Source organism: Lissotriton helveticus, chromosome 3_1 (genome assembly GCF_964261635.1).
Source record: "Lissotriton helveticus chromosome 3_1, aLisHel1.1, whole genome shotgun sequence".
Classification (NCBI taxonomy): domain Eukaryota; kingdom Metazoa; phylum Chordata; class Amphibia; order Caudata; family Salamandridae; genus Lissotriton; species Lissotriton helveticus.
The window spans coordinates 161,293,257-161,315,929 of NC_136061.1; the positions used below are offsets into that span (position 1 = coordinate 161,293,257).

General features: G+C 47.6%; 1 protein-coding gene across 1 annotated transcript in view; it reads right to left on the reverse strand.

Annotated features, from left to right (window-relative positions):
• Nucleotides 1-22,673, reverse strand: part of LOC144824453 (protein spinster homolog 3-like) — a 340,991-nt gene that overhangs the window by 163,013 nt on the left and 155,305 nt on the right. Inside the window, exon 8 of the mRNA XM_078683551.1 lies at nt 13,712-13,901. Within this exon, the coding sequence (XP_078539677.1) occupies nt 13,712-13,901 (190 nt within the window). The remainder of the gene's footprint in view (nt 1-13,711; nt 13,902-22,673) is intronic.

Here is a 22,673-nt window from a genome sequence, read left to right on the forward strand (position 1 = left end):
AAAATATATTTTATCAGTGTATGAGGATCACTCCAGAATAAAATCGACTATCTTGCTTTTAAGCTCTGAAAATACTTGCACTGCTGCTGTAGGCAGGGTCTACTGGCAGAAGCAGGTGTGGTTCACAGGTATGTGGTTCAATGTATCCGAGAAGTAGGTGCCGGTGGTTAATTTGTAAAAAAGAAATAATAAGTGCCGGGGTTCACGTCAGGAGGCAGTTTGCACCAGCCCATTTCTCCTCTTAGCGCCGCCTAAAAAGGAACCAACTACTAACCGTGGAGTGGGGAGAGGGTATGGCATAATGGCCTGAGCAGAAGACTTTGGAGCTGAAGGACCAGACTCGAGCCTCGGCTCAACATCCTGTGATTCAGGGCAAATTACTTAATCTCCACATGCCTAACATCAATGAATGTTTTCTTAACTGGTGCTCATGAAAAGTGCCGGTGTTGAGTAAGTGCCGGTGCTGAGCACCAGAAACCACCGGATCCAATTAGGCACTGGTAGGTGCACTGGCTAGAGTTCTTCTAAAGTTAGAGAATGGCAGGCAGGGGGTATCATGAGATAGACTGGAGCCTACTTGTAGGGGGGTTTGGCATAATCTTCGCAGGCGTGGCTAACTTTTTAAAAAGTTGTAAAAATGGTGAGGTGTAAAACAGGCTCTGGGTGCAGGGTATGTCATTTGGCTAAAAAGCTTTTCTCTGTCCCCTTACCCTCTCACCCATTGGCAAACCACTGAGTTGTGTTCTTCGAGCCGCACTTTCCCCAGAGCCCGCAAGGAATGTCTTAGGGGCCCTGTGAAAATGTAGAAACAAGCTTGTATTCCTATTGTCAATGGCGGTGTATAATGTCACCAGTGATGTCACTGATGATGTCATTTCTAATATCAGCTGCACATACAGATACTAATGGCTGCTGCAATTATATGTGCTTGCAAAACAGAGCCTTATAGGCATTTACAGTGGTGGGAAGGCCACATTAAACATACAAACGTTGAAGCGGCCATGAGGCGACATTTCCAGCGCAATACAAAACTCTCTAAATACGTATTTAAAATGCCCCTTCAATTGATACATATAGAAATACATCTGTATTTGCACAGCCATTAGATGTGGAAATCTGCAGTTTTAGTAATGCCCCAGAAGATGTCACTGATGATGTAATATGTGATGTCACCAGAGATTACATCCCTAATGCATATCCAATATCATCTGTATACAGGAAATAAAGGCTGTTGCCATCCCACTTTCTAGGAATACATATTCCATAGACATTAGTTGTAGTTGAATGGCTGCAGTACCGTTTCCAGCATCTAGATGTCCTTGCAGGGTACACATATTGAATCAAGGCTGTGACAAACCGGATATGATAAGGAGCAATTGTGTGCAGCTTCAGTGATGTCATCATGATATGAACAGTGATGTGATTTGTAAAGTCACTAGTAATGCCCTTGACATCATTCAAAATGCAATCTGTTTTTTTAATAGAAATAATGGCTATTGTAAGATATGTCCTAGACAGCAACTGTCAGTAAAAGGTTGCAGCGTCACCTTCAGCATCAACGTGTCTCAGCAATGGATATGTGCAAACACAACACAAACATCTCTCTAATCTACTGTGCACCACTCCACAACATTCCATTATATGCCACTGCACTCTGCGCCACTCCACTCTATGCCATGGCAATCAACGCTGTGTCACTCTACTCTATGCCACTGTGCTCAACCTTGCACCACCGTACTCTACTATGCACCACTCCGCTCTACTCTGAAACAATCTGCTTCACTTGCATGCACTCCACACCACTGCACTTTATGCCACTCTACTCCACTCTATGCCACTGCAGTCTACACCATCTACAAGCGTAGTCTAAATCACTGCACTCTATGCCAATGCACTCTAGAACCACTTTATTCAAAACCATTGCACCCTACACCACTGCACCTACGCCAACTACTTTGCACCACTGCACTTTACCCCACAATACTTTACAACATTCTACTCTATGACACTGCACTCTACACCACTGTATGCTATTTCACTCAACTGCACTCTACGCCACTGCATTCTACACCACTCTACTGCACTCAGCGCCACTGCACCACTATACTCTATGCCAATGCATTCTACACCACTCTACTCCACTTTTATGCCACTGCATTCTGCCCTGCGCCACTCAACTCTACTCTGCCACTTCACTCTACATCCCTCTACTCTCCAACACTACTCTCTCCACCACTGAACTTCACACTACTCTACTTTGCATCGCTCCATTCTACGCCAATCCACTCTAAGACACTCTAATCTACTCTGCACAACTGCACTCTACGCCACTTCACTCTTCTGTGAATCAATCTATTCAATGCCACTGCAGTGTACACCACCCTATTCCACTCTGCACTAATCCACTCTATGCTACTCCACACTACATCACTCAATTTTATACCACTGCACTCTAAGCCACTGCACTTTATACGTATGCTATTGACACCATCTTCCTCAAAATCAATACACTATACCACTACACGCTATACCAATCTACTCTGCACCACTGCACTGTACGTCACTATACTCTACAACACTGCCACTATACGCCTCTACTCTGCATCTCATTACTATAGGCCATTGCACACTATTTTGCACCACTCTACCGCACTGTACGCCAGTGCACTCCACACCTCTTTAATCTACTGTGCACCACTCCACAACACTCCACTTTGCAACAATACACTCTACGCCACTACTTTATACCACAACACTCTACCCCACACCACTCCACTCTACCCTGCCCCACTCCACTATACACCACTTCGCTCTACTCTGAAACAATCTACTCTACACCACTGCACTCTATGCCACTGCACTCTACACCACTCTACTCCACTCTGCGCCACTCCACTCTATGCCACTGCAATCAACGCTGTGTCACTCTACTCTATGCCACTGCACTCAACCTTGTACCATTAAACTCTACTATGCACCACTCAACTCTACTCTAAAACAATCTGCTTCACACCACTGCACTCTATGCCTTTCTACTCCACTCTATGCCACTGCAGTCTAAACTATGCCACTGTAGTCTAAACCACTGTACTCTATGCCAATGCACTCTACACCACTTTATTAAAAAACATTGACCTTACACAACTATACCTACGCTAACGACTTTGCACCACTGCACTTTATGTCACTATACTTTACAAAATTCTATGCTATCACACTGCACTTTACACCACTGTATGCTATGTCACTCTATGTCACTACACTCTGCGCCACTATATTCTAGTCTGGAGCACTATAATCTATGTCACTGCTCTCTACACCACTCTACTCTGCACCACACTGCTATGCACCACTCTACTCTGCAATACACCCTGCACTCTACGACCATATGGCCCTGCACTCTATGACCCAGCACTCTGACATACTGCTCTGCATGCCTGTGCTCTATGACACTGCACTCTATGCCACAGTGCTCTACTCTGCACCACTCAAGTCTACACCACTCTATTGCACTCTACACCACTGCACTGTACAGCACTGCACTCTATCTCACTGAGCTCTACGCCACTGCACTTTACACCTTTGCAGTCTGCCCTGCACCACTCCATTCTATGCAACTTCACTCTACACCACTCTGTGCCACTCTACTCCACTCTACTTCATTGCACTCTATACCACTGCAATCAACTTTGCACTGCTCTACTCTACACCACGTTTCTCAAAACCAACGCACTCTACGCCAATCTACTCTGCACCACTGAGCAACTTCCTTTATGCCACTCCCATGCCACTTTACTCCACTCTATTCTATGACACTCTACCCCGCTCTAATCCACTCTATGCCACTCCTCTGTTTGACACTCTACTTCGCTGTACGCCTCTAATCTACAGCACTCTACTCTACTCCGCCAGCACCATCTATGCTACTCCACTCAGTTCCGTACTACTTCATGTCCCTCTTTGCCACTCCACTCACTGAACAGTAGCATCATTATCAAGTAGCAATGACGTCATCCAACAACTGCACAAAAAAGCCCTAGGAAAGAACTTTAGCTCCTGTAAAAAGACCCTCATTCTCTCACCTTAGAGCCAATGCAGAGGCATCCTGGTTAAAATTGGTGGTCACTGCTATTGGTGATCAATGTTGCATTTTTTGATATTGCACCTAATATTGTTTTACAATGTTTTGTTGCGATTTTCTTGTTGTTACACTTGGAATGTATATCACTGTGGTTCTAGTATTTTCTGTCTCTCAAGTCTGGGTTCCTGGTCTCTCTTACCACTAACAATGCCCCTTTTGTTCTGCTCTCTTTTGACCCATTAATGTGGTTCCTGTTAAGTCTTGTAGAACATTCTATACATAAGTGTTTAAAGCTTCTATTGACTCATAATAATGCTAATTAGAAGAAGACTATACCTGTAGCGATGGTTCTGTTGTACCCGGGAGTGGTCCTATTACCCAGCTTACGGATACATTATATGAAATCAATAACCCGTTTCTTGTGTGAAATAAATGTCTATTATTCAGCAATATAAAAATCATTGCGTGTTTATATTCTATATTTAGATGTATTTAGGTATTTCTAGCACACATATCAAATACAGATATAAATAATGCTACAAATCCCAACACAGAATGATATCTGATGATATGCTACCATCTCCCAATGCATTTTTATTTAATAAAAACGTTCATGTTCGTAGTGGATTGCAGCCGACCCGTTTCCCTCCTGAGGCGGCTCTTGTTACGGCTTTCTCGAGGCTTTCTTGGCTTGAGTAAGGTTTTCTAGCACAGATCCCCATTCGTTTGTATTCAGTGAATTGCGATCTTTGAAGGCGGTCAACGCAGTGATCCGTTGACGCAATCTTGAAGTGCGTACTGTAGCTGCATGTGTTTGGTGCTTCATACCTCTGCAAGGTGCCGACATGCATTAGCGGATGGACCCTACACTGCTCTACGGATAAGTGCGTGATTGTCTGTTGAGTTGTAGTGTGACCAGTGTGGGACGCGTGGTGATGCTGTGCTTGAGTGACTAAAGTCATCTTGTCTTAGGTCACTGCGCCAAAGCATGTGATGGAAGGGGGAGTGTGGCAGATATATCACAAGCACTTTATAATAATTTGCTATTGGGTCTGCCTGAATGTATCTGATTTCGGCTGTGTTTCACTATGTCGGACCATGCGCGGCCCCTTAAACACACAATGAATAGAAGTCCACTATGTGTACTGGATATAGCCAGCCATGGTAAAACATAGTCACAGACATGGGAAATATACACTGAATCAAAGTATGTAAGCTTAGGAAGTTTGTGGCTTTTATTGGATATATTGACTCCTGTATAGGGTCTTTGCAGGTCCTCTTCAGATTGCCGAATCTTGATGCTGTTATCGGTGAGTGCAGCACTAAGCAACTCCATGTAGAGGTTGAAGATGACTGGGGACAGTTTGGAACCCTGGGGGGCTCGGTGAGTGACAAGGATATTTTGGGACCTGCAGGTGCTGGTGAGAAGAAAATTGTTTCAGTTGTAAAGGTTGGAGGAGAACCCCGTTCAAGACACCAGGGTGTGATAGCCGATTCTTTCCAAGGCAGCTGTGAGGTCCAGCAATATCTCAGGGCAGGGGTCATCTTCCTCATTGGTCAGGAGAAGGTAGCTGTCTCACTGCTGCAGCGTGATCTGAAGCCAGACTTAAAAGAAGTCTTACGCTGTGCGAAAGAATAACTATTTAAGAAATTGCGCATTGCAAAATTCTTTTCCAAATCATTATGAAATCTTGGGTGGCCCTGCAATAAAATAGAGCCTTTGAATCTGTCTTCAATCTGGAGACATTAGGGTTATCCTCAGGGATTCCAGTATTCTGTATCACCAATACGCGGATAACATTTAGCTACACTTCAAGATTTCCTGTCCAAACGACTTGTCCCTCTGGTGATTGTTCAAAGCTGGTTAGCCATCTTCCATCTAGCACATACGCCCCCAAAATCTGGAATACTCCAAATTTCACCCAAGGAGTGCAACTTTATTGTTCAATCGTGGATGACTCATTTCACTTCCTAGACTGCCACCCGACTATAGATGCCAATGCCAAATCTTGGGGACTCATGCTCGACAGCAGACTGACGCTACAATCCAAATGCCACCGAGAAGAGAGCTGGCTACAACTCGAATTTCTCTGGAGGATCAGTGTTTTCTGGAGTAGGAAATGAAACCTCTGGTCCAAGGCTCAGTTGCTGCATCTCTCTGCAGGTGTGGCGCAGCAGCCAGGGTGCCTGACTCTGGACTACGGGGTTCACGGTTCTATCCCCGGTGCCGGCGGCAGGTTAGTCCAGCACCATGTGACTCTGGCCAATAGCTCTTCCCGAGGGCCCCCAGCGCCGGGACACCACTTCGGAGGTAGCTGTGCGCTTTACAAATACTGGTATTTCATTTCATTTCTCCTCACAGAGTTACCCAGAGCTCCACAGGCCCCTCTCAGAGTGGTACTGAGTGCGGCAGCTCGGGATTTCACTGGAAGGAAGAGGTTTGACCACACTTGCCCAGTGATTTTCACCCTTCCGGGGCTTCCCAATGTAGCCATAGAAAAGCTCAAGTCCGCCTGCGCTACTCACAAAGCCTTGTAGGCGGCAGCACCAGCCACAGACTGAAGCTGTTGCATTGTCAATATCTCCTGCGGAGTTCTACATTGCTACTTGAACCACCAGCTTTCAAACAGGAAAAGCCCATGACTCAATCTTTCCCTGGAAGTGTGGCCAGTCTGTGGCACTCTCCCACCGGTCCTGCGCACCGCCCCCTGTGAACTCCCTCCCTCCTGCAATGCACACGACCTCCTGTAGAACTCTCTTCCTCTTGTCCTGCCTGCCAACTCCTGTGGCACTCCCTCCTCCTGCCCTGCGACCACCTCTTGGACACTCTCTCCTCCTGCCCTGCAACTACCATCTCCTTCTTTCCATGTGCACCACCTCCTGTGAACTCCCTCCTCGTGCAACCGCCTTCTGTGAATTCTCTCTCTCCTGCCCCGTTGCCACCTCCTGTGAACTCTATCCCTCCTGCCCTGTGACAACCTCCTGTACACTTCTTCGTGCCCTACATACCACCTCCTGTGAACTCTATCCCTCCTGCCCTCCTACCACCTCCTGTGAACTCCCTCCCACCTGCCCTGCCTACCATCTCCTGTGGAACTCACTCCCTCATGCCATGCACACCACCTCCTGTGAACTCCTTCCTCCTGCAACAACATCATGTGAACTCTCTCCTGCCCTGTGCACCGCCTCCTGTGATGTCCGTCTCTCCTGCCCTGCGCACCGCCTCCTGTGAACTCCCTCACTTCTGCCATGCACACCAACTCCTGTGAACTCCCTCTCTCCTGCCCTGCGCACCGCCTCCTGTGAACTCCTTCCTCCTGCGACAACCTCATGTGAGCTCCCTCTCTCCTGCCATGCGCACCGCCTCCTGTGAACTCCGTCTCTTTTGCCATGCATACCAACTCCTGTGAACTCCCTCACTTCTGCCATGCACACCACCGCCTTTGAACTCCCTCACTTCTGCCATGCAGACCAAGTCCTGTGAACTCCCTCACTTCTGCCACGCACACTGCCTCCTGTGAACTCCCTCACTTCTGCCATGCACACCGCCTCTTGTGAACTCCCTCACTTCTGCCATGCACACCACCTCCTTTGAACTCCCTCACTTCTGCCATGCACACCAACTCCTGTGAACTCCCTCACTTCTGCCATGCACACCACCTCCTGTGAACTCCCTCACTTCTGCCATGTGCACCGCCTCCTGTGAACTCCCTTACTTCTGCCATGCACACCACCTCCTGTGAACTCCCTCACGTCTGCCATGCACACCGCCTCTTGTGAACTCCCTCACTTCTGCCATGCACACCACCTCCTTTGAACTACCTCACTTCTGCCATGCACACCAACTCCTGTGAAATCCCTCACTTCTGCCATGTGCACCGCCTCCTGTGAACTCCTTCACTTCTGTCATGCAGACCAACTCCTGTGAACTCTATCACTTCTGTTATGCAGACCAACTCCTGTGAACTCCCTCACTTCTGCCATGCACACCAACTCCTGTGAACTCCCTCACTTCTGCCATGCACACCACCTCCTGTGAACTCCCTCACTTCTGCCATGTGCACCGCCTCCTGTGAACTCCCACACTTCTGCCATGCACACCACCTCCTGTGAACTCCCTCACTTCTGCCATGCACACCACCTCCTGTGAACTCCCTCACTTCTGCCATGCACACCGCCTCCTGTGAACTCCCTCACTTCTGCCATGCACACCGCCTCCTGTGAACTCCCTCACTTCTGCCATGCACACCACCTCCTTTGAACTCCCTCACTTCTGCCATGCACACCAACTCCTGTGAACTCCCTCACTTCTGCCATGCACACCACCTCCTGTGAACTCCCTCACTTCTGCCATGTGCACCGCCTCCTGTGAACTCCCTCACTTCTGCCATGCACACCAACTCCTGTGAACTCCCTCACTTCTGCCATGCACACCACCTCCTGTGAACTCCCTCACTTCTGCCATGTGCATCGCCTCCTGTAAACTCCCTCACTTCTGTCATGCACACCACCTCCTGTGAACTCCCTCACTTCTGCCATGCACACCAACTCCTGTGAACTCCCTCACTTCTGCCATGTGCACCGCCTCCTGTGAACTCCCTCACTTCTGCCATGCACACCACCTCCTGTGAACTCCCTCACTTCTGCCATGCGCACAACCTCCTGTGAACTCCCTCACTTCTGCCATGCACACCAACTCCTGTGAACTCCCTCACTTCTGCCATGCACACCACCTCCTGTGAACTCCCTCACTTCTGCCATGTGCACCGCCTCCTGTGAACTCCCTCACTTCTGCCAAGCACACCACCTCCTGTGAACTCCCTCACTTCTGCCATGCACACCAACTCCTGTGAACTCCCTCACTTCTGCCATGCACACCACCTCCTGTGAACTCCCTCGCGTCTGCCATGCGCACCGCCTCCTGTGAACTCCCTCACTTCTGCCATGCGCACCGCCTCCTGTGAACTCCCTCACTTCTGCCATGCACACCGCCTCCTGTGAACTCCCTCACTTCTGCCATGCACACCACCTCCTGTGAACTCCCTCACTTCTGTCATGCAGACCAAATCCTGTGAACTTCCTCACTTCTGCCATGCACACCACCTCCTGTGAACTCCCTCACTTCTGCCATGCACACCGCCTCCTGTGAACTCCCTCACTTCTGCCATGCACACCGCCTCCTGTGAACTCCCTCACTTCTGCCATGCACACCACCTCCTTTGAACTCCCTCACTTCTGCCATGCACACCAACTCCTGTGAACTCCCTCACTTCTGCCATGCACACCACCTCCTGTGAACTCCCTCACTTCTGCCATGTGCACCGCCTCCTCTGAACTCCCTCACTTCTGCCATGCACACCAACTCCTGTGAACCCCCTCACTTCTGCCATGCACACCACCTCCTGTGAACTCCCTCACTTCTGCCATGTGCATCGCCTCCTGTAAACTCCCTCACTTCTGTCATGCAGACCAACTCCTCTGAACTCCATCACTTCTGTTATGCAGACCAACTCCTGTGACCTCCCTCACTTCTGCCATGCACACCAACTCCTGTGAACTCCCTCACTTCTGCCATGTGCACCGCCTCCTGTGAACTCCCTCACTTCTGCCATGCACACCACCTCCTGTGAACTCCCTCACTTCTGCCATGCGCACAACCTCCTGTGAACTCCCTCACTTCTGCCATGCACACCAACTCCTGTGAACTCCCTCACTTCTGCCATGCACACCACCTCCTGTGAACTCCCTCACTTCTGCCATGTGCACCGCCTCCTGTGAACTCCCTCACTTCTGCCAAGCACACCACCTCCTGTGAACTCCCTCACTTCTGCCATGCACACCAACTCCTGTGAACTCCCTCACTTCTGCCATGCACACCACCTCCTGTGAACTCCCTCACGTCTGCCATGCGCACCGCCTCCTGTGAACTCCCTCACTTCTGCCATGCGCACCGCCTCCTGTGAACTCCCTCACTTCTGCCATGCACACCGCCTCCTGTGAACTCCCTCACTTCTGCCATGCACACCACCTCCTGTGAACTCCCTCACTTCTGTCATGCAGACCAAATCCTGTGAACTCCCTCACTTCTGCCATGCACACCAACTCCTGTGAACTCCCTCACTTCTGCCATGCACACCACCTCCTGTGAACTCCCTCACTTCTGCCATGTGCACCACCTCCTGTGAACTCCCTCACTTCTGCCATGCACACCAACTCCTGTGAACTCCCTCACTTCTGCCATGCACACCACCTCCTGTGAACTCCCTCACTTCTGCCATGCACACCACCTCCTGTGAACTCCCTCACTTCTGCCATGCACACCAACTCCTGTGAACTCCCTCACTTCTGCCATGCACACCACCTCCTGTGAACTCCCTCACTACTGCCATGCGCACCGCCTCCTGGGAACTCCCTCACTTCTGCCATGCACACCATCTCCTGTGAACTCCCTCACTTCTGCCATGCGCACCGCCTCCTGGGAACTCCCTCACTTCTGCCATGCACACCATCTCCTGTGAACTCCCTCACTTCTGCCATGTGCACCGCCTCCTGTGAACTCCCTCACTTCTGCCATGCACACCACCTCCAGTGAACTCCCTCACTTCTGCCATGCACACCACCTCCTATGAACTCCCTCACTTCTGCCATGTACACCGCCTCCTGTGAACTCCCTCTCTCCTGTCCTGCGCACCCCCTCCTATGAACTCCCATACTTCTGCCATGCACACCACCTCCTGTGAACTCCCTCACTTCTGCCATGCGCACCGCCTGCTGTGAACGCCCTCTCTCCTGCCCTGCGCACCGCCTCCTGTGAACTCCCTCACTTTTGCCATGCGCACCGCCTCCTGTGAACTCCCTCACTTCTGCCATGTGCACCACCTCCTGTGAACTCCCTCACTTCTGCCATGCGCACCGCCTGCTGTGAACGCCCTCTCTCCTGCCCTGCGCACCGCCTCCTGTGAACTCCCTCACTTTTGCCATGCGCACCGCCTCCTGTGAACTCCCTCACTTCTGCCATGTGCACCACCTCCTGTGAACTCCCTCTCTTCTGCCATGCACACCGCCTGCTGTGAACTCCCTCTCTTCTGCTATGTGCACCAACTCCTGTCTATCCAGAGTCAAAAAGGAACTGAACGTTCTCCTGTTTCAGAGACATTTTTATACCAAGTCTTAATTGCTCTCTAGCCCAATTCTTTCTGTCCTTTGTTGCTATCTGTTTTATCCACTGTCATTTATTGTAGATTTTATCTATGATTTTCTGCAAGAGTGGTTGTATTTGTACTGCATTATTCGGTGAATGGCTTCTCCTTGTAAACTTCTCTAATGCCTTTGGGCCGTGTTTGCGCTATAAAAATCACATTAAAAAACTCCCTCTCTCTCTCTCCTACTCTCGCTCACTCCCAATATCTCTCAGTCTCTCTGTCTCTCTCTCTCTCTCTCTCTCTCGCCCTTTCTCAACACTTAGTCCCTGTCAATTACCCTCTAAAATTGAATCCTTTCAAACAGTTTGCATAAAACAAATGTATGTGAATACACTGTTCAACAGCAATGGTATGCGAATACACTGTTCAATAACAATTGTGAGTACACTGTTCAATAACAATGTATCCGAATACACTGTTCAATAACAATTGTACGTAAATACACTTTTCGATAACAGTGCATGTGAATACACTGTTCAATAACAATGTATGTGAATACACTGTTCAATAACAATGACTGACTGACTGACTGAATTATTTGTTAAGCGCACTACTGCCGAGGCGTCTTGGCGCTGAGGTGAGTGCCGAGGTGCACCATTGGCAAGTCTAGATCTTTGTAAAAAGCCAGGTTTTCAATGTCTTTCTGAAGAGAGTCTGTTAGGCTGTCGTCGCATCTGTATGGGCAGGGAGTTCCATAGCTTAGCCGCTTGGAACGAGAAAGCTTTTCCTCCCCATCAGACTCTTTTTATCTTGGGGAGACATACTAACCCAATATTTGCAGGTCTAAGAGAGCGTGCTGGCACATACCGAGGGAAGAGGGGGCTGAGATCCGCCGCTCCTCCTCCATACAGCGCTTTGTACACCAAGCACAGGGCCTTGAAATTCACTCGCCGACGAACTGGAAGCCAGTGTAGCCGCTTGATACTGCTGGACGTTGGATGAGGTTTAGGCAACTCCAGCAATATTCTAGCGGCCGCATTCTGGAGTGACTGAAGCTGTGAGAGCTGTCTTACACCTGCTCCCAAGTACAGAGCATTACAGTAATCGACACGCGATAATACCAAGGCTCCTACCAGGCGCGCAACACCCATTGGGCTCAAGGGGCTTCAGCCCCCCCACCCCGTCGTGCCTGTCAGCCCGGGCTGACACAGCTTCGCGGGCTGGCGAGCATGTAATTGCAGCCGCACCCAAGTACTTAACAGGTCTTTAAAAGACCATTTAGTTGTAAATGAGGCTTTTGTTGTGTAGTCACCCCTTCTCACAGCCACTTTGTCCGTGGTTGGAAGAATTAGCCCCCCCCCAAATATTTTTGGGGGGAGGGGGAGGGACACCTTCCTGCACATAAATAATCTTGAAAAGCGATCTGCTCTACCCACGCACGTGTGCTGCAGAACGCAGCACACATGGAACAAGGAAGAAACAATCTAAGGCCGCAGACCCAGCCTTGTAAATCTGGGGCAGACTAAAAAAGCAATGGATGTTTCGGCAGAACACCCACTACAACACCCATTGCACACCCCTTTCACCCTAGGTGCTGCATGAATAGGGGCATTATTTACAAGGCAGCATGCCTATGCGGTACTGTCACTTGCTCACACGGTATAAAACTATCACTTGTTGATGGACTCGAGCTTCCGATGCTTCTTTTCACAGATTGTTTTTTTAATAGTGCTCTGAAGCAACCAAAGAAGCCGGGCTGAAGACGGCTGAAATGCCAGAAACCGGTCCTCGGAAGCTTGTTTCCGGTCCAGGGAAGGCATGGCTTGGCAGTTCGGGCTGGACTGTTCCCATGAGGCACAGGGTCAGACTGATTTGCATATAGCCATGTCTGAACTGGGGTGGCAGAGTGGGCTAAAGAACGGTGATGGATCAAACCCAGATCTTTTGACTGGGGGTGAGTGTTTGATTGGTTCTGATGCTCCGTCCATCACCACCCCCTTTTGTACCGCATAAGCAAGTGACAGCACAAAACTTCATCACAAAGCGACAGCACTAGTCTACATCAAGTGACAGCTCCCTGCTGCATCAACATACAAACTCATCAAGGTGTCTTCACGGGGAACAGTCTCATGCTGGAATAAGTGAACCCCCCCTCCCCAAGGTGCACCACCAAGTAGGAGTCGCATGATGCATGTACAAGTGGAGCCTCATGGAGCCTCACCAAGTGACATCACCAGGATGCATTATCTTCCATGTCAAAGCGTCTCAAATAATGTGGGCCTTGTACTCCGTGGACCCAACAAAACACAGACAAAGTAGAGTAAAGCAAATGAGCCAACATTTAGGACCACGGAGGTAGCTTGTGTTTTTAAGACCCATGATTTCCTTCAATGCAAATTGGAATAGAGTTTTAAGAAGACTCGCCTCCTCCCCACCTCCCCCGCCCAACTTGAAGCGCTGCCCCCGGACGAGGGCTATCACTACTCACGTAGGAGGCCAGGATGCTGCGGTGAGCCACCACGATAGCCGCAAAGAGGCACGGGGACGAGGTCAGCATGCCCAGGGCACAGATAAGAGGGTCAGCCTTAGGGTTTATCTTCTTGTACCTTCTGGCAACCTCCGCTCCAGTGATGACCCCCAGGATCCCGGTGCCAACAGTCAGTCCTCCAAATATTAGGCTGCAGAAGAGAGGAAGAGGCCCCGGAGGGCAGGAGGCAAGTTAAAACCAGAGAATTGTTATGAGAGGGGAAGAGAGAAGAAAAAGAGGGAGAAAACGATAGGGTGGAAACATGAGACGAAAGACACTTTCAGGAGAAAAAAGGGAGAGAGAGGAGGAAAAAATAAAGAAACAAACAAAGAAAGACAAAAAGAGGAGAAAGAAAGAAAGAAAAAGAAATGTAATTAAAAAGAAAAGACAAATGAAGGAAATGATTCAACATAATGAAAGCAGGAAAGAAAGTAATCGAGAAAGGAAAGAATAAACAGTAGGTAAAGCAAAAAGAAAAATAATTAAAATGTGATAATGGAAAAAAAGGCAATACCAAGAAACAATATAAGAAATAATAAGATAAAATGTAAAAGAAGAAAAACACAAGAGAAATTTAAACAAAAGGAAGAACGACCAAGCAAAGGAAAATAATTTCAGAAAGAAGCACTTAAGATTTTAAAAAAGAAAGGAAAGGAAAGTAGAGAAAATGCCACATAGCCAGCTGAAGAAAATGGTGGCTCAAGGGAGAAAGAAAGAGGTGTGGAAGGAACAGAAATAATCTGAGCAGGAACAAGCCAAAAACAAAATAAAGAAAGAAGGAAGGGAAGAAATAAAGAAAGAAAGAAAAAAGAAAGAAAGTTAGAAAGAAAGAAAGAAAGAAGGAAACAAACAAACTAACAAACAAAGCAACAAAGAAAGAAACAAAGAAAGAACATATGCCTTGGGGAAAGAAAGAAGGAGGGATACGGAGAGATTAATCGAGGAAGGAAGGATTAGAAATGAAGCAGAAGAGGCATGAAGAAAGGTAGCATAAAACAGAAAAACAAGACCCAAAGAAGTAAGGAAAATTAAATGCAGTGTTTAATTTTGGTGGTCTACTCCAGTACTCATTTTTAGGAGCCGGCACCTATTTTTGGGAACCAGTACTTATTTTTTTCCTCATTATACTTTGACCCAGAGCACGAAAGAAAAACATAAAACATGGAAAAATGGAGGAAAAGAAAGACACAAAACAGCAACAAAGAAAGAAAACAGAAATGAAAATGAACCTGGAAACCGTGAGATAAAGAGGCAGAGCGTGTCAGGTGGTGGATTAAAGAGGCATGAGGTGGACTCAAGACACCAAAGCCTTAGAATTCGACACCCCTGAAACTAGATCGGATTGACTGCAGGCTACTAAACAAAACTTAGGGCTTCTGTCACTTACTCTTTTATAAACTAAGCACTGCCTCCTAAGAGGCAATAAAGAGGTGGTGAATGAATTCGGAAATAAAGGTGCAAAAAAGAGAGAGAGAGATAGAAAAAGGAAGCTAGAAAGTGGTTTAGAAAGAGAGGTAGAAACAAGTCAGAAACAGTCAACATTTTCAAAAAACAGCACTGAAGCATGAAAATGAAAATCATTTACAGGATGCCAATGAAGATGAAAGTGAAGCATTTTAATGTTTCGCCTACTAGACAGTGCATAAGCTGTCTATTGCGAGATGTATTCTCAGTTTACAGTGAGCTTCGATCCTAGCTATTGCTTACCATTGGTTAGCTTCATTGCCACTCTTATTTGCTTGTTTTGTACTCGTTAGCTTGTGTGGACTTTGCTTCGTCTTCGTGCATATGCACCAGCCCTGGAATTACTTGTTGATTCAGAAAAGGGGGTGGTGATGGACAGAGCATCTGAATTAAGCAGAACACTCCTACCCAGTCAAAAGATCTGGGCTTGATCCATCACCGTTTTTTAGCTCACTGCACCATCCCAGCTCAGAACCTGGCTATATGCAAATTAGTCTGACCCTGGCCCAGTGCATCATGGGAACAGGGCAGACCAAACTACCAAGCCAATTCTTTACTTGAAAGGAAACAAGCTTCCGGGGACCGGTTTCTGGCATTACAGCCGTCTTCGGCCCGGCTTGCTTGAATCCTGATGGTGCAGTGAGCAAGGGACTCATGTCTGAGCATACCCTTCCACTCCTATAGTGGCCAAAACGATTCAGAAAAGGGGGTGGTGATGGACAGAGCATCTGAATTAAGCAGAACACTCCTACCCAGTCAAAAGATCAGGGCTTGATCCATCACCGTTTTTTAGCTCACTGCACCATCCCAGCTCAGAACCTGGCTATATGCAAATTAGTCTGACCCTGGCCCAGTGCATCATGGGAACAGGGCAGACCAAACTACCAAGCCGATTCTTTACTGGAAAGGAAACAAGCTTCCGGGGACCGGTTTCTGGCATTACAGCCGTCTTCGGCCCGGCTTGCTTGAATCCTGATGGTGCAGTGAGCAAGGGACTCATATCTGAGCATACCCTTCCACTCCTATAGTGGCCAAAACGATTCAGAAAAGGGGGTGGTGATGGACAGAGCATCTGAATTAAGCAGAACACTCCTACCCAGTCAAAAGATCAGGGCTTGATCCATCACCGTTTTTTAGCTCACTGCACCATCCCAGCTCAGAACCTGGCTATATGCAAATTAGTCTGACCCTGGCCCAGTGCATCATGGGAACAGGGCAGACCAAACTACCAAGCCAATTCTTTACTGGAAAGGAAACAAGCTTCCGGGGACCGGTTTCTGGCATTACAGCCGTCTTCGGCCCGGCTTGCTTGAATCCTGATGGTGCAGTGAGCAAGGGACTCATGTCTGAGCATACCCTTCCACTCCTATAGTGGCCAAAACGATTCAGAAAAGGGGGTGGTGATGGACAGAGCATCTGAATTAAGCAGAACACTCCTACCCAGTCAAAAGATCAGGGCTTGATCCATCACCGTTTTTTAGCTCACTGCACCATCCCAGCTCAGAACCTGGCTATATGCAAATTAGTCTGACCCTGGCCCAGTGCATCATGGGAACAGGGCAGACCAAACTACCAAGCCAATTCTTTACTGGAAAGGAAAAAAGCTTCCGGGTACCGGTTTCTGGGATTACAGCCGTCTTCGGCCCGCCTTGCTTGAATCCTGATGGTGCAGTGAGCAAGGGACTCATGTCTGAGCATACCCTTCCACTCCTATAGTGGCCAAAACGATTCAGAAAAGGGGGTGGTGATGGACAGAGCATCTGAATTAAGCAGAACACTCCTACCCAGTCAAAAGATCAGGGCTTGATCCATCACCGTTTTTTAGCTCACTGCACCATCCCAGCTCAGAACCTGGCTATATGCAAATTAGTCTGACCCTGGCCCAGTGCATCATGGGAACAGGGCAGACCAAACTACCAAGCCAATTCTTTACTGGAAAGGAAACAAGCTTCCGGGGACCGGTTTCTGGCATTACAGCCGTCTTCGGCCCGGCTTGCTTGAATCCTGATGGTGCAGTGAGCAAGGGACTCATGTCTGAGCATACCCTTCCACTCCTATAGTGGCCAAAACGATTCAGAAAAGGGGGTGGTGATGGACAGAGCATCTGAATTAAGCAGAACACTCCTACCCAGTCAAAAGATCAGGGCTTACTTGTGTCCTTCCACTGTACACTTTTCAGGAGCGACTTTTTAAGTCTTGTCTACTACACAGTGCGTGCATTGTCAGTTACAAGATCTATTGTTAGTTTACAGTGGGCGTAGAGCCTGCCACTTACTTACAAGTGGTTAGCTTTATTGTCACTCTCATTTGCTTGCTTGTTTGGGCTTTCCTTTCCTCTTGTGTTTGTCTTTCCCGTGGAGCATGAACTAATTACACCTGTCCAGCCAGTGCTCGCTTTTCAAGCTATACTTTTTTATTTTTGTTTTAGCATTTCATGAGAGTGCAGGTGTTTTCCAGCTGTCTCCCTCATGTACATTTTTCTGAACTCCCACAGTGCTCCATGTTCCTTTCTTGCCTGCATACTTCTTTCCTATTCTCTGGTGTTGTTTCCTCACCCATGTGCAGTTGTTTGCTTACCCCACCCTTGTCCTCCATGTTACTTACACCACGCACGCAGCAGCGGCTTGCACAGGTAAGAGCAGGGGGGCGTAGTGGGCGGTGGAATGGAAATCGACAGCCGAAGGGATAAACAATATTTTTTAAAAACAACTTAATTTGTGCTTGCCACATCGGCGACGCAGAAATAAATTAGTTTCATTTATTTATTTAATAATACTTATAACGTCATCTGTCGACTTCCACCACCCCCCACCCCGCCCCACCCCGCCCCACCCCAACGCCCTTACCTGTGTGCGAGCAGTTAATGCAACCATGCCTTCCGTGTCTAGTAAGCAACCCCTTGTTGCTTACTGTCTCCCGCGCCCTGTGCTCCAGCGGCCCCCGTGTTACTTCTCCCCACGTGCTTTTGAAGAAAAAGCACTTTCACTAATTTTTATTTTTTTTTGCTATGGATTTAACTCGGATTAGTAAGTAAAAAGTAAAAAAAAAGTGGCAAAGTGTCATTTTGTAGGCACAGGCATGTGTGGTGCATGTGCCTAGAAAATGACAAATGACGAGGCTGGCCTCATCAAAGGCTGTTTTTTTACATTGTTTGGTCATGCTGTACAGCATCAGGATACTGTGCAGCACAGCTAAAACCATGGACAAAGCTTATGGTTCTCAAAGGCACAACCTATTGGTTTTGCCAGTGCTTGTTTTCTGAATGTCGTGAAGAAGTTGAAGGAACTGAAAGGACTCAGGCCGGGAGAGTTACACTTCGGTGCTGCAAGGAGGACACCTAGTGATGAAAATGAGAGTTGCAGCCGAGCTCCCAGGCTCAACAAATTTCAGACAAAATATAGTTTCAGGTCAAACCTTGACCAGGGCCCCCTCGGTCATGCCATTACTTGTTGGTTTCAATATAATTATGGAGACACTTAATCTGCAATGTCTTTAATAATCTACAAAGTTCAAATATATATTTCTTATATCAAACTAATCGAAAGTTGCTAAGAATTTTGTGTCTTGAATAAAATTCAGTTTCTTGTTGAAAATGTAACTTGTCGCCTTTCACCTATTGACAGCTGTAAACGAACCCTCGTCAAGACGGTGTTCTTATGCCTAATGAACAGGGCTTGAGTCGGGGGTACCACGCGGGTGGACGGTGTCCCCCCACTTCTTTTACAGGGAGCTCGAAAACTATAAACTGCAACTGAGTGCAATCCACCTTTCGTGACATCACTTTCTGTCGTGACGTCAGCGTCCCCCCACTTCTGTTTTTTAGGACTTGTGCCCTGCTGATGAACAGAGAAGGGATGGAATCATTCTTTTGCACACAGCAGAGGAAAAATAAACTCAAACATTTTAATATAATTCTAACAAGGAGGAAATAATGTCATGCACATCAACCAAAATTACATGGGGTAGCGGAAGTGACATCACCGTCTCTTTGGTCCCCTGCCTCAGATACTGCTGGGATGCCTTAGGGTAGCTATGCACATAAATGTTTTTTCATTTTTCATTCATTCTTTCTGTCTTTACTTTCACTCACATGCATGCTTACACATATACACATTTCCACGTACACACACTCTCACTTGAACACGCTCTCAACCACAAGCACGCAAATAACATATATTTTAAAACATTTGGGGCCAGATGTAGGTAATTCCTATTTACCGACTCTTAAATACCGAATCATACCGATTCGGTATTTAAGAGTAGGTAAATAGGAAGGAGGCATATGTAGGTAAATCTCATTTCTAATTTACCGATTCTATAACAGTCGGTATTTACCGATTCTGTAAATACCGAATCGGTATTTCACATTGATTCCTACGGGCCTTGAAGCCTATAGGAATCAATGTGAAATACCGATTCGGTATTTACAGAATCGGTAAATACCGAATCCTGCAAGGGTGCAGGGGGTGTCACTTTGACCCCCTCTAGCACCCCAAGTACAGGCTTGTGTGACATGTGACACACAGACATGCCCTAAGGGCATGTCTGTGTGTCACATTGCACAGGTGTGCATGCACAGATGTGCATGCACACCTGAATTCGGTATTTTACCACCCAATGGGATTCGGTGGTAAAATACCGACTCTTAAGGGCCTGTGGCACTCTTAGGAGTGTGAGCTACATATGGATTTACAGAATCGGTATGTTTACCGATTCGGTAAAATACCAAAGTGGTAAATTTACAGATTCGGTAAATATACCGATTCTGTAAATAACTACCCACCTACATCTCAAAAGCCAAATACCGGTCGGTAACGGCCGAAATCGGCCGTTACCGACCGGTATTTGGCTACCTACATCTGGCCCATAGTACTTACCTTAGCTGCCAGCGACGGTCAAATTCCAGTTAATTGTAATCCATTCTTTATTACCGTAATAGTAAATATTATTCACTATTGCTGTAATAAAAAATTGACAGCAAACAAGGAAAGTGGAGCTTCGACCAATGTGTGTGACCCCTGGCCTTGGAAGTGGTAACATCACTGCCAGGAATACAAGGGCAATACAAGGACGAACTGCCCTTGTATTCCTGGCAGTGATGCTACCACTTCCAAGGCCAGGGGTCACACAATCAGTGCCAGGTGTAGCAAAGGGCAAGTCAGGGGTCGCAGCTGCCATCCCTGGCAACCCCTTAATGACATCCATAAATAATGTATTTACAGGGCACAAGTCCTAAAAAAAGAAGTGGGGGGACTCTTCAAGTTAGGTGGTGTCACAGAAAGTGACATCACGGCACAAAGTGACATCACGGCACAAAGTGACATCACGACCGGAAGTTACATCACAACAGGAAGCGACATCACAACAGGAAGTAACATCACATGTGCAGCAGATCTATCATTTGCACGTATTGCAAGATTTAACAATTGATGCTGCTCCTTACTTAAGCCTGTGACTTAAGGTCCCTGTATGGAGGGATTAAGAGCCCAAATGCGGATGAAGTTTGGCGTACAACTACATTAGTCAAGCCATTAATTGCTGTAAGCGATGCATACTAAAACATGGCATGCCAAGTATGCTGATGTGTGAGGCTCCCCGTTTTCACAGATTTTTTACAGATAAATACAGACAAAAACAATGTGTTTTTGGTCTGCATTTATTTTTAAAAGTGGATAAATACAGAAAATGGTCCTACTTTTAAGTGAATCTCCGTGCTGTCTTTCATGAATTATAGACAACAAGGGGTGGTGAGGGACAGAGTCTCTGAATTAAGCAGAATACTCTCACCCAGTCAAGAGATCAGGGCTAGATCCAACACAGTTTTTTAGCTCATTGCACCATCCCAGTTTCAGAACCTGGCTGTATGCAAATTAGTCTGTTCCTGTCCCAGTGCATGATGGGAACAGGGCAAACCAAACTACAAAAGCCAATTCTTACACTGGGAAGGAAACAAGCTTCCGGGGACCGGTTTCTGGCATTACAGCCGTCTTCGGCCCGGCTTGCTTGAATCCTGATGGTGCAATGAGCAAGGGACTCATGTCTGAGTATACCCTTCCACGCTTAGGGTGGACAAAATTATTTACAACAAGGGGTGGTGAGGGACAGAGTCTCTGAATTAAGCAGAATACTCTCACCCAGTCAAGAGATCAGGGCTAGATCCAACCCCGTTTTTTAGCTCATTGCACCATCCCAGTTTCAGAACCTGGCTGTATGCAAATTAGTCTGTTCCTGTCCCAGTGCATGATGGGAACTGGTCTGCCCTGTTCCCATGATGCACTGGGCCAGGGACAGACTAATTTGCATACAGCCAGGTTCTGAAACTGGGATGGTGCAATGAGCTAAAAAACGGTGTTGGATCTAGCCCTGATCTCTTGACTGGGTGAGAGTATTCTGCTTAATTCAGAGACTCTGTCCATCACCACCCCTTGTTGTAAATTATTTTGTCCACCCTAAGCGTGGAAGGGTATACTCAGATGTGAGTCCCTTGCTCATTGCACCATCAGGATTCAAGCAAGCCGGGCCGAAGACGGCTGAAATGCCAGAAACCGGTCCCCGGAAGCTTGTTTCCTTCCCAGTGTAAGAATTGGTTTTTGTAGTCTGGTCTGCCCTGTTCCCATGATGCACTGGGCCAGGGACAGACTAATTTGCATACAGCCAGGTTCTGAAACTGGGATGGTGCAATGAGCTAAAAAACGGTTTTGGATCTAGCCCTGATCTCTTGACTGGGTGAGAGTATTCTGCTTAATTCAGAGACTCTGTCCATCACCACCCCTTGTTGTAAATTATTTTGTCCACTCTAAGCGTGGAAGGGTATACTCAGATGTGAGTCCCTTGCTCATTGCACCATCAGGATTCAAGCAAGCCGGGCCGAAGACGGCTGAAATGCCAGAAACCGGTCCCTGGAAGCTTGTTTCCTTCCCAGTGTAAGAATTGGCTTTTGTAGTCTGGTCTGCCTTGTTCCCATGATGCACTGGGCCAGGGACAGACTAATTTGCATACAGCCAGGTTCTGAAACTGGGATGGTGCAATGAGCTAAAAAACGGTGTTGGATCTAGCCCTGATCTCTTGACTGGGTGAGAGTATTCTGCTTAATTCAGAGACTCTGTCCATCACCACCCCTTGTTGTAAATTATTTTGTCCACCATAAGCGTGGAAGGGTATACTCAGATGTGAGTCCCTTGCTCATTGCACCATCAGGATTCAAGCAAGCCGGGCCGAAGACGGCTGAAATGCCAGAAACTGGTCCCCGGAAGCTTGTTTCCTTCCCAGTGTAAGAATTGGCTTTTGTAGTCTGGTCTGCCCTGTTCCCATGATGCACTGGGCCAGGGACAGACTAATTTGCATACAGCCAGGTTCTGAAACTGGGATGGTGCAATGAGCTAAAAAACGGTGTTGGATCTAGCCCTGATCTCTTGACTGGGTGAGAGTATTCTGCTTAATTCAGAGACTCTGTCCATCA